Genomic DNA, 13,284 nt, shown 5'->3' with positions numbered 1-13,284 from the left:
TAAGAAGGATATCCCACCCTTCAACCCCAAAGCAGGACACCCCATCCTCTCATAGCAAATTAAAGATAAAGTGTGACAATATTCTAGCTGATTTGTTCTTGTTTCACTTCCTAATTATTAAAACGCTGACACCACACAAGCTTCTGGTTCAGACAGTAGGATACGCAAACGAATTTCACTCTAAATGAACTTTCAGTGAAAATGTAGAAACCTAAAGATGACAGCCAAATCATGGCAAGGATTCTTAAAAGTGACTGAGGTGTTTATTCAAATCCACAGCTGTGTAGTACTGAGCACAAAGACCATCCAACCACCAGGAAATCCCAGCAATGAAGGGATAAACCGCAACAGTGGATTCCCTTTAATAGTCAGCGACCTGACATGAGAGGGAATGGTGAAACTCCAGCAACACACAGCCCTGCAGATACTTCAGCATCAAAAAGTATCAGGCACAAACCACACTCTGGAACTACAGCCTCCGTGAGATGCCTGCTAGTGCAGTGGCTCTCAGCCTCCCTTAAGCTGCCACCCTTTAATACAGTTCATGTTACACTGACCCCCAAACAAAAAATTATTCCGTTGCTACTTCATAACTGTAATTTTGCTCTGTAATGAATCGTAATATAAATATCTGATATGCAGGACGTCTTTTATGTGCCCCTTGTGAAAGGGTCACTCAACCCAACCCTAAAGGGGTTGTGACCCACAGGTTGAGAACTGCTGTGTTAAAGGGTTGTTAAAAGCTGATCTGCTGGTAATTTTCACAGCAGGACTCCTAAAATATAGGTGCTGCGTGGCTAGGACTGGCAGCAGGGACATGCTTGTGGACTTATCTTCTCTGCTCCTGTTTGGTCGGCTCCATTTTGAGAGCTTTTGCAATCTAGGCATGAATGTGTGTAGGAGTGTATGTAGAGGTCAGGGTCAGGTCTCACACTAAGTCTGCAGCTCACTGTTCAGCAAGACTAGCTTGCCAGTGGACCCAGGGTTAGGAGGAGCTCAAGGGATCCTCCTGCCTCTGTGTGCCAAGCGCTAGGACTGCATCTGAGGGGGCATGCCGAGCTACTTTTTGTTTTTATGTGGGTACTGGGGACAGGGACATGGATGGGCCCTATGCTCATGTGGCCCCTGGGGATAAATACTGTTGATGACGAAACTTAAGCTGCATAGCATTTGATCTCTATACACTAAGCATGGAGTTTCGGGCTATCTACATGTTTTATATAAAAATAGTATTCGGTTCATGGTCCTGAGGTTTGCATTCTAGTCACTGCCCCATGAAATGCGAGCAACTGGAGAATGTCAGCTGCCATTGCTGTACCTGAGTCTCACTGTACACAAAAGAAGGATAAGAATTTTTATTCAGAAATACTGCTTGCCTCTGCCTCCTGTGTGCTAGGACTAAAGGCATGTGCCACCCCATCCAGCCTAGAAGGTTTGTGCCATAATCGCTATAGGAGTATTTCCAGTATAAAGGAGAACACTAGAAACCGCTTTAATTTTTATCTAACCACAGAAGGCATGCTGTTTGTGGTGCTGTTTCTAAGTTTTTGGGTACAGCTTTCACTGAGCCCACTCTGATCTATGCTTAATGTAGGCGCTCCTGCAAGGTCACAGGGTGAATATTTAGTTTGATTTTATTTAAAAATAATAAATCACAAAACTAAATAGTTTGAACAAGGTCACTTAACCCTCTCCCAGGTCGGTCATTGCTCTCGTTATGGACATCTTTATTACTCCTTAGCTACACGTTTAAAAGAGGGATCTTTAGTATGTCAGTGACACCAGGAAACCCATCCCTGGCCCAGGTGGTCTCCAGAAGAAAAGCTGATCTTCAAGAGAGTTTTCTCCTCAGCTTTCATAGTGCTGACTCTGGGTGGAGGGGCGGAGGGGCCACTGGGAGTTTATCACTGAGGAACAAGTTCCCTTAGGGAGGCCAGAGCAGCGTGGATGCGGACGTGCAATCTGTTTTCAAAGTCGTAGCCAGAAAAATCCTCCTGAAAGGACCAGATAAAGATGATTGGAGACTGTTAGCTAAACTTGTCCCCAGGGTACCACAGGGTCACACACACTACATCTTATACCCATAGACTAATTCCCTACCTCCTATAGGGGCTTCACATCCAGTTGATATTCTTCCTCCCCAACACTTAGGCAGGGTGTTTAAAAACTGTAATCCCACCTCATACGAGGATAAGGTAAGATTACAAATTCTCTTTGGAAAAAAGTCCCTCATGTTATTCTTGAAATACTAGTCTTAAATTGAGCTCAAAGCAAGCTACTGTTGGAAAATTCTTTAAAACCATAGGAGGGGCTGGAGAGACGGCTCAGCAGTTAGAAACATTGGTTTCTCTTCCAGACGACCTAGGTTTGACTCCCAGCACCTATAAAGCACCTTACCGCCATCCTTCACTACAGTTCCCGGCACCCATAAAGCACCTTACCGCCATCCTTCACTACAGTTCCCNGCACCCATAAAGCACCTTACCGCCATCCTTCACTACAGTTCCCAGCACCCATAAAGCACCTTACCGCCATCCTTCACTACAGTTCCGGGCACCTGACACTTTCTTCTGGCCTTTGAGGGTACCAGGCATGCGTGCGGTGCACATCCTGGAGATGCCATTTCTAAACCTTGTATTCACTAACTTGCTGGGCCCCTGCCTCTCCAGAATTATAAACATATGGAACAACACCTGCAAATGTTCCCGAATTCGCCCCAGTGTACAGCGAGTAGGGTGAGGGCAGTCATGAGAAGGCAGCGGGTTGGGGGTTTTACCTTTGCCTGAAGGAGTAGAGTTCTGCCTCTTCCCACAGTCTGTGAACATAAGAACAACACACTGTGTCTTACTAGCAAAGTCTGTATGTCTATCAGTGGAAGACACACTCCCCGAGGAATAAACATTCCCTTACGATAGGTAACGTAAAGCTTCAAGTTCCAATCCAAATGTGTGATGGCTACATTTCTTTCTTAGAGAATTTGAGCCATTTTCAGGCACTAATGAAACCTGATTATAACTAAAAAAAAATTCCCTGCCCATTGTGCTAATTTACACATCTCTGTGTACACGTGTGTGTGTGTGTGTGTGTGTGTGTGTGTGTGTGTGTGTGTGTGCATTTGAGGGGATTCTTTGTACAGCATGTAGGGGTCAGAGGATACCCTGGGGTGTCCTCAGGTGTCTGTCCGACCATTGTTTGAGACAGTTTCTCTCGGTGGCCTTTGACTTGGAGCCTCTGGCCTCTGCCTCCCCTCTCTTGGCACCGCAGTTGTAGACATGTGCTGCCACATCTGGTGTTTGCATGAATCTAGGGATTCCAACTCCAGTCCTCCCATTTGGGAGGCAAGTTGTCCACTACCTGCCAGCCCCCAGCACCATAAAGATATACAGGAGCTAGTAAATTACAAGTGCGGTGTTGTAATAATTTTAAAGGAACCACATCTTCACTACGCTTCCCATTAAATCAGCAAGCTACGCTTGTTTTATCCCATGGGTAGACTAGGAAGTAGGTCTGGCTCTGGTAACTTGCCGGTGGCTCACATTAAAATCCACGGCAGCACAGGCACATCATCACACCCCAGCTCCCTGTTCTGAAAAGACAAGTTTTCCCCACAAAGGAAGCTTTGTATGGAAAGGAGCATCTGCAATTAAGATTTCAATGTGGCCACTGTTGCCTCTTTAAAAAGAGGTGTCAGCATCCTGGAATCACCCAGGAGACAAGCAAAAGGACCAAGAGACTCTGTTTAGGTTAAAGGTGTTTGGTGCTGCCCTGCGTACACGCCACTGCTGAAGACTGCCGACCCACAAGCCGGACTCTTACCTCTGCGCTGTCCAGTAGGAGACAGCCAAGCTCATAGCAGGCATATGGCTGGACGTACGAGTTACTCTGACGACATAGCTCATCTCTAGCAGCTCGCTGGAAGAACTGAGAGTCACGGAACGTTACTTAGAAGAGTTCATCTCTGACTTGGTATGAGGCTCACCACAGCCCTCGGGAGGATTGTTCTTTTTCTAGATCAACTCTATTTTATTCCTTATTCTTTATTCCTTCCCACTTGTTTCCTTGTGCTGGGTTCACAAGGCCATGGCCATGCAAGTACAGGGTGTACTTTGAACACATTCCCCCAGGCCCCAGCCCTTTCACTTCCTCCCATCAGTTCCCAAGGATCCTCCCCACGATAGATAAGTTTATTTCTGTGTCATGTCATCTAAATACAAATGAACTAGGACCCACAGGCAAGAGAAAACCTGATACCCATCTGAGAGTGACTTAATTCTTTCAATGTGACTGTTCCCAGTTACACCCCTGCCTGTAAACCGTGTAAATTCCTGCCTGTCTCTGCATTCTCATCTGCAGCTTAGAAGCCTTACACAGCTGCTGGGGAGATTCCCCTAAAAACAAATGTGCTGGCAACCTAACTTGTTCCAACATGCCAACATCTATTGGCCTGAGGAAACTATCTGCTAGAGAAGTAGAAATCATTTTAAGATGCAAACATTACACAGGCCAAAGTCCACCTCTTAACATGCATCTTCCCACTACCCAAGTATGTAATCTACAATAGCTACTTAGAGTCATGTAACAACTAAGATAATTCACATTCAAAGATTAATTTCAAATTCAATATGAGTATTATTAATAGTCTATGATTTAAAGACCCAAGTCCTCTATATCATAACATGAAACTATTTCAAAAGGTAGGTAATGTAAATGACCTATTTTAGGGTTTTTGGTAGCTGGGTTTTGTTGTTGTTGTTGTTGTTGTTGTTGTTGTAACTAGCTGGCCTGGAGGTCTGTAGCTCAGTGGTAAAAGCATACCTAACATCAGCCACGCCCTGACTTCAATGCCTAGCAGCAAAACAACAGTGAACAAAACCTTAGTTAAAAACAACAACAAAACAAAAAACAAACAAAAACAAAATCAAAGAAAGCAACCAAAAAAAAAAAAAATCTGCCCTCCACTGTAGTGGGAAAACCTGATGCTCTCTTCCACACACACTGGCTGCTTGTTTATAAAATTAGCCTCAAGGGCTCATTGCTGAAGGCCTGGTCCCAGCTCGGCACTAGTGAGGAGGACCTGGGCCATCAGGATGCTCTGTGGCTGGACCCATCAGCTGATGAATTCACAGCCCAGTGGGACTTGAGGAGGTGAAGCTGCTCACAGGAAGTCAGTGGCTGGGGCTTATGGTCGGTCGAGGGAATATCCTGTTCCTAGTTTATTCTCTGCTTCCTGAGGGAACTCTGCCATGTCTTCCCCTCATCATCTGAAACGGAGCCAGACAAAAAATGATGCTCTCTCACAAGGTGGGATGGCTCCCTAACTTGAAGGCCCAAAGCAACAACTTTCAGCCTCTCCTCCATCCGTTGTCATAGAGAAGAAAGTGAACTCAGCAAATACAAACTACCCTAACGCGTCCATCACCCCACACTTCCCTCCCTGATGGTGAGGGCTCACTGCTCCCACAAACAGCTCATTTCCTCCTCTCTCTAGCAGACTCCGCAGTCCTTGATAAAGAGCAGTCCTCACAGAAAGGAGCCTTCTAAGGCTCCGGAGTCACACTAGCAACTAGCTTCTCCTCCTACTGCCCCTCCCTCTTCTCCTCGTCCACAAGCTCAGGTGCCAGGACCCAGTTGGTCTCACCATATAGCCATGGCAGCGAGCTTACCTGAACAGCATCTTGTGAGTTTCCTAGACATTTGTGTATGGCACCAAGGAGCAAGTGCTTTAATCCAACGACAGATGAATCGTCCACTTCATGGCAAGCTTTAAGAGAAGGGGCGTGAAAGGAAAGATGACACCCACTTAGAACCCGGTGTCACCAAGGTCAGCAGCAGTATCTCTGTTCAGTTCATACTTCTGCCCCCCAAATCCAAAGCTGACCTTGCTCATCTGCTAGTGACTCTCCTTAATCAAAGAAAGGCAAAAAGTACCAACCTTTCTCTGTGTGTTTCTGTGTGTGTGTGTATAGGAGCACGTGTGTGCAGGTGCACGTGTGTGCGGGAGCAAGTGTGTGTGGGAGCACGTGTGTGTGGGTGCACATGTGTATGGGAGCACGTGTGTGTGGGTGCATGTGTGTATGGGAGCACGTGTGTGTGGGTACATGTGTGTGCGGGAGCACGTGTGTGCGGGTGCACATGTGTGCAGGTGTACGTATGTGGAGGCCAGAGATGAATCTTCAGCATCATTCTGCAGACACTGCTCTCCTTGTTTTCTGGGTCTCAGAGTCCCCAGCACTGCAGAGAGCGAGCAAGCACCACTACTGAAGTGAAAGTCCACCCTCATGCCTGCACAGGGAGCACTCCTGCGACTGAGCTGTCTCCTCAGCAAAACTGTCAACCCTTAAAGAACCCCAGGCTCCACCTTGCACTAGAGAAGGAAGCTAATCTGACAGAGCACAGACTTCCAACCTCGTGCAGACAGGGAAGCGTCAGTAGTTACCAGAGTTCAAGAGAGAAGGACAAGGGAGGTGGGGAGGGATGCTTAGGGTTGTGAAGGAACTCCTCTGTAAGGTACTATGTGAGAGCCTGTGCCATTAGACACTTGCTCAAACACCAGGATATGCAGGGAGAGCCCATGCCCCACGCCCTGCGCCCCGCGCTCCCCGCTCCCCGCACTGAGGCTTTGATGCCTGTGCTGTATACTTCATCTCTGCCAACAACTGCATCACAGTGTGTGAGGGGGTCAGAGGGTGTGTGTGTGTGCACGCGCACACACACGTGTGTGTATACAGCAGTGTTCTAGACTTTGTGACTAATTCTTCTCAAAGATTCTATTAATATAAAAGCCTACATTATACCAGCTCCAAAGCCTTGCAACAGACACTCTGGTTGTGGCTACATACTGTGCTGCGCCAGTCACTGAGGAAGACTTCAAACACCACATCTGGCCATTCAGAGTAGAGATGGTTGATTGTTTGTTTTAAAGAAATAAACAAAAGTTGTCTTGGGAAGAGAGGTCATTTAGTTAAAGGGCAAGAGCCCCTTTGACTCTGTTTGACAATGTTTGACCCCCAGAACCCACATTAAAGAGGCAAGACATGGTGGCAGGTGCTGGAAATCCCAGCACCTGGGGATGAAGACAGGTGTAACAGCCAAGGGCATCTCCTAGCCTCTAAGCACATATGCACACATGTGTACAAACATGAGAGAGAGAGAGAGAGAGAGAGAGAGAGAGAGAGAGAGAGAGAGAGAGAGAGAGCGCACCTACAATAAAGTCTTATCTCATATTTGGTCAGGTGTGGCTGCATGAAATCTCAAGAACTTGCTGTAGTAGTTACCATCGATTTCTGGGGCTTGCCTACTGTAAATCTCTCCAGGGTCTCTGTATAGCGAGAACTGGCCTTAATTCTGTGATCTTAGGAGATGGGTTATAGGTTCATGCCCAGCTTTTCTCTTGTTGCTGTACTTGCAACTGTGTAATGTAAGCCTTTGCAAACTCCCAGACAGTCGTGGCTGCATGGAAGATACATAGTGCCATCTGTTTCTCAGACCCATGGTGCTCCTAGGGTCAGGAAACAAGTCACTTCTGATGAGCCTGCTTCCTCACTATAAGACAGGCATGGAAATACTACTGACTGCTCACAAGAACAGGCTGAGCTACACGAGACCCCTCTCAAAAGACAAAAGCAGGAAAATGGTGCCAGTCTAGCAAGTCGGTGGGTCTCGTGTAGCTCAGCCTGTTCTCGAAGCCTATGCCAATGCACCCTACTCAATGGCACGCAGTTTACCACAGCATGAGAGACGTGTGTTCTCCGAGGCAGCTGGCACTCGGGACTGGGGGAAGCCGCCCTGGCGGGCCGTGTGACTGCATGAGCGTGCTCACCTTGACTCATTCTCTGCAGGTTGGGGAAGGAACAGTTGGGAAGGGCTTTCCACAAGTACAGCACTTCAATGGAGGCCAGCACACACAGCGCTCTGGTTGGGGTTTGCTTCCGAAATCGCTCAGCCTGCAAGGGATTCCCAGAATATTAGGCCCTGATCTTCAAAGCAAACCCAAATGACAAGCTGCACTTTGGGGACACGTCACAGTGCAAGGTCAATGTGAACAACCCTCCCTTACAAAGCCTCTCCACACTACAAACGGCCTGCAACTTTACTTTTTAAGTATATTTATGGTTGTATCTCATATTTGTTATTCAGCCAAGTCTTGGGTGTCTGGGTTCTGAGAATGCGCAGCTGAAAACAATGCACTCTTGGCTCGAACCCATGAAGCTCCGCAAGCTGGCCGCTGACTCAGAGCACATATCTCCATCATGTCTTGAGCCCTGGGGCTCTCAGCTGCACTCTATAGTATAATATAATCTTACTTATGCATTTATCCATCTTTTGGTACAGGAGAACCTAACTCAGGGCCTTTCATATGCTGGGCAAATGTCCCAGTATCAAGTCATAATCCCAGCTTTGTAATCTATTTATTTTAAAGATTTATTTTACTTTTGATTTTACCTCTCTCTCTCTCTCTCTCTCTCTCTCTCTCTCTCTCTCTCTCTCTCTCTCTCTCTGTGTGTGTGTGTGTGTGTGTGTAAGAGAGGGGGGACGGGGAGAATGAGCATGTATCCACTTGGGTAGACTATAGGCCGTTGTGCCAGGTTGACAGAGGTGCTGAGAACCCTGTCCCTGCAGCCTCTATCATCTAGTTTATGTTGGAATAAATTTAATCTAATAAAAGCTAATTGAACTTTTAAAACCTTTTAAAGTAAAAGAAAATTTATAAAACAAAAAATGAAGGAAAAACAAAGCTATGAGAAGGGAGACCATCACTCAGGTCACTCAGTGTCACCTGAGGTCACTCAGGGTCACTTGGCTGTAACTTAGTGTCAGACATAGGCAACAAAACTGGTATACCCCCCCCCCCATAGTCCTGAGATTTCCACTGATAAACGCAACACCACTTTTGGTCTTTATTACATCAGAATGTGACATTGTCATCATCATGGGAAGCAGGGCCATCTGCCTCTCAGGGCTCCTGTCAACTTCTTCTAAAGTGACCTGCACTTCAGACAAAAGTACACTTCCTCCTTCTAGGCAGGCTCAGTAGCTGTCAGGGTCCAGGATATCTCATTCAAAACCAAAATCAACCCTGCTGTAGCCAGGTGCAGCTATTCTCCTCAGAGCAGAAGCAAGGCCACGGGGAGACACTGAGATTATGGGGTGGGGGTGGCGGGTTGGTGCTAGTTCTTCCCGGCCATCAGATGCCTTGCGCATGGCTGATAAGCTCTGACATACATACCTTTTTCACAGAAAACTGTTCAATCTGGTTGTTCTTCCTTTTGAACAGCTTCTGGACTTCTTTAAAAACAAGGTGTGCCCCATCCACATCACCAGTGGCTCCCTGACAAACTGCAAGACATCAGAATTGCATTTCTACAAACAAGTTATGTCCAAAAGATGGCACCATTCAGCTGACCCACGCCTGTGACCCACCCTCTCAGGGAGAGACTTGGTACTTAAGAAAGGGGCCCAGACAGAACTTAGCATATTCTGGTTACACCATCCCTAAGTCACATGCTTTTCTGGTGACATAATCCTCATATAATTTCAACATTTCTGAAACACTGCAATCAGAGGCTAAGATCCAGCGATTCTGTTTTCAGATATTCTCAGGAAGCTGAGAGCAAGGGCCCAGGTTTCTGTGTGCACACGGTCTTCTCAAACCCATCTAAATGTCCACTGGTGGATGAGCGGGGAAACGAGCTCAGGCAGGCACAGGCCATGCACGGAAGGGGTGGAGCTGACTCAGCCTGAGGAATGAAGATGATGCTGGGACAGGCCACAGTATTGACCAGGCTTTGGGCTCATATGAGCTGCAGGGCAGTTGAACTTGGGAGCAGAATGCAGAGCAGGGGTGTTGGAGGAGGCAGTGTTAGTGTTTAGACTTTTGATGGGGAACCATCTGGAAGCTGTGGGATGCGTGGTGGTGGCAGCCAAGCAGCGCTGCGGTACAGTGAGAACTGCTGAGAAGAGCAGAGTCGGTGTTGTGTGTTCCATCACTAGAGAACGGTAGAGGAGAACCAGAGGCAAGGTGCTGGACACCTGTCCCGTTCTGTCAGTTCAGTTTCCTTCACAGCTAACTCAAACACAACCCTGCAAGGCACCTCCCTCACCAAGCACTCCTTTCCTCGTGTGCTTGCAACCAGCCCCTCCAACGGCCCTGTAGACACAGAAATGAGGACCCTACACAATTACACTTAGTGTGCTCAGACATTTCCAAATATCTGGGAAGCAAGTGTTTTGCCATACAGCGATCTCACACACTCATTTCTTGTATTCCCAAGAAAAACGACACTAGAGAACAGCTGCCCACACTGCCTGCAAGAACCAGCAACACCTCCCAACCACTAGCTCCCTTATATCCATCCTTCCAGGCTATGCAGTTGGGGACCACTTACTTCTCTAAGTGTTGGGCATGCCAATACCTACCAGAAAGAAGCTCTTATTTTTATCCAAGATGCTGGCTAACTGTCTAAGTGTGAGACATAACATACCAACCCACATATCAGAAATAACAAGCACCGCACATGGACACATGAGAAAGGGACGCCCTGCAGAGATTGTATAAGCACACAGACATGAGGCATGCACACTAACTGCTCTCCAGTGTGATTTCAGATGCCCAGGACACAGCCTGGCTGATGCGGATCCTGTCTTAGATGAATTAAGGGAATGGAACTGAATGGAGACCATGTCCCACTGAAGCCAAATGTTCAAAGGAAGAAACAGGTATGCATGAGAACATCTGCAGTGCTCAGCGGTCCCTGAATGTAGTTCAGGGGAAGACACAGTGAGCTCCTGGCTTTGATTCCCAGCACTAGGACAAGTAAGTGTTCATGTTTCTCTTGAGGTTTAGGTAAGAAAACCATTGTTGACATTTGCTTACACAGAGCAAAACTTTACAGCTCGCTTGAAGGCAGGGGACCACAACTCCACCTTTCTGTCTCTTCAGTTCTGCACCTCTATAATCTATAATCGTAATTATAATCTATAATTATAATCTATAAATGTCCTCAAAACCTTGGAGACATTTTGTGGCTCACAGAGACAGATAACAGCTTTGTCCACCAGGTGGCAGCCCAACACAAGCTATGTCATCGAAGAGCTTTTAAAAGCAAAAGCAGCTATCCCCACCCCCCACCCGACCCTTGCACCCCCAACATGGTTTCTGGTGTAGTGCTGTGCAGCACAGGGGTACCCGGAGCTCTGGTAAGGTGAGCTCTCAGATGACTTGGCAAAATGGGGTTGTAGCAAATCCTGCTAACTCTCTGAACACAGCAGAAACTAAAGACTTTCACATCATGAAAACGACACGGCCAATTCTGGAAACTCTAATAAATAAGAACACCAGAGGCCTGGAGTGATGCCTCAGAGGTTAAGAGTATTGGCTAATGCTCTTCCACAGGTCCCAATTTCAATTCCCAGCAACCACAGATGGCTCACAACCACTTGTAAGAGAATATGATTCCTTCTTCTGGTATGCATAGAAACAGCATTCACCCATGTAAAATAAATCAATCAAAAAGAAAATTATTAAAAACACTACAAAGAGAAAGAAAGAGAGGGAGCAGTGCAGAGACTGCTGGGAGTGAATACAGCCTCATGAGGAAGCATCCCTAAGAACCAAACAGGCCCAGACTGGATGGAGTGTGTGGTGGCTGGTCATGGCATCCAGCTGGGCCTCTGGGCATTTCTGCCTCATTTACTTGGTTATAACAAAGAATAGGACTCGCCTGTAGGTGGAGACATGCCCACTTACGAGTTACCCCAGTGGTAAAGGTTAAGGCCTTGGCTGAGGGACCACCCCTCAGAAGGTGAGAGCACCTTGAGATAATGTACTTTTCTTTCCCAGAATCCCACTTGTCTAGTCCCTACTAGCCGCCAAGAGGTAAGGCTCAGCAGGGTCTCAACTCAAAAGGGCACTCACTTCTCCTTCTGGGTCAGTCTCTGTCAGATGCTGGAGAGAGGCTTTTTAAACTCTGGCACCTCTGGCCTCCTAATTGTAGTCTGAAGCTCCCCTTCCTACAAGTGGCCTGAGCCCCCCTTTGTGTCAACATCTCTCAAGCAGCATGGCCTTTCTCTTCCCTCCTCCACGCTCTTCCTGAGCAGCTAGCAGAACTGCAGCTATCTACCCATGGGATTTCTTTTCACCTCAAATAATTATCCTCGAATTTCATCTGACTCTATTCTTAAGTCCTTTTACTAATGACAGGAAAAACCCCAGGAAGGGATCCAGACTTTCCAGGCATCCTATGGGGAGACAGGGTCTCCCCAAGATCTCCCCCTTTAAATTCTCTAATCAGGGGGAAGAACCTGCTCTGCTCACCTGACAGTATGAGCTGCATCCAACACTGAGGAGGGGAGGGACTGAAAAGCGGGGTCTCTGCTTCCTCCTCGTCTGTCCTCACCTGCCAGGATGTGTGGCTGACTGGCCACACACAGGTCAGTCACTCACCTGCAGTCAGATATGCGTAGTAGCACTGGGACCACCGGGACTCGTTCTTCAGCCTCTCGAAGGAATCATATGCATCCTTGAAGTTGAGTTCAATCATGCTGCACCAGCCTACAAAAGGAGCACATTCAGTGTGCTACCCGGGACTGCGAGCTTGCTACACCGCTCTAAAGCCAAAGCACAGGGCCCGACCAACACAGTGGGGCAGTGAGCTCAGTAAGCCTGCCCTAAGGTACTGAGATTAGTACACTTGCCCTAAGGTGGTGAGCTCAGTACACTTGCCCTAAGGTAGTGAGCTCAGTACACCTGCCCTGTACTGAGCAGGTGTACTGTACGAAGCTCAGTACACCAGCTATAAGGTAGTGAGCTCAGTATGTCTGCCCTAAGATACTGAGCTCAGTATACCAGCTCTGAGGGGGTAAGCACTTTTGAAGGAAAGTGCTTGTAAATACTTTCAGTGTTGACTCAAAGACAACCCATGGAGAACAATGAAAGGAAGATGTGATTTCTAGAGAGACAACCAATTCACTTCCTGACCCTGTAAGAGCACTATAGGTGAAGCAGAGACAGAAGGGACAGGAGAGATAGCAGGGACAGAAGAGACAGCAGAGACAGGAGAGGCAGGAGGGACAGGAGGGGCAGGAGGGGCAGGAGGAACAGCAGGGGCAGGAGGGACAGGAGGGACAGCAGGGGCAGGAGGGGCAGGAGGGACAGCAGGGGCAGGAGGGACAGCAGGGGCAGGAGGGGCAGGAGGAACAGCAGGGGCAGGAGGGACAGGAGGGGCAGGAGGAGCAGGAGAGACAGCAGGGGCAGGAGGGACAGCAGGGGCAGGAGGGGCAGGAGGG

General features: G+C 47.8%; 1 protein-coding gene across 3 annotated transcripts in view; it reads right to left on the bottom strand.

Moving 5' to 3' along the window:
• Positions 1-241: 241 nt before the first annotated feature.
• Positions 242-13,284, bottom strand: part of Ttc39c (tetratricopeptide repeat domain 39C) — a 95,148-nt gene continuing 82,105 nt past the window's right edge. For all 3 annotated transcript variants that reach the window (XM_021150288.2, XM_029471969.1, XM_021150289.2), the window contains exons 8-14: positions 12,443-12,550; positions 9,227-9,336; positions 7,820-7,943; positions 5,664-5,761; positions 3,817-3,921; positions 2,777-2,815; positions 242-1,994 (exon numbers count right to left, since the gene is read on the bottom strand). In XM_021150288.2, the coding sequence (XP_021005947.1) occupies positions 1,905-1,994; positions 2,777-2,815; positions 3,817-3,921; positions 5,664-5,761; positions 7,820-7,943; positions 9,227-9,336; positions 12,443-12,550 (674 nt within the window). In that variant the 3' untranslated portion in view covers positions 242-1,904. The remainder of the gene's footprint in view (positions 1,995-2,776; positions 2,816-3,816; positions 3,922-5,663; positions 5,762-7,819; positions 7,944-9,226; positions 9,337-12,442; positions 12,551-13,284) is intronic.

The sequence above is a fragment of the Mus caroli genome, chromosome 18, assembly GCF_900094665.2.
Source record: "Mus caroli chromosome 18, CAROLI_EIJ_v1.1, whole genome shotgun sequence".
Taxonomy (NCBI): Eukaryota; Metazoa; Chordata; class Mammalia; order Rodentia; family Muridae; genus Mus; species Mus caroli.
Note: the sequence above shows the minus strand (reverse complement) of the source record. Positions and strands in the feature narration are given on the sequence as shown.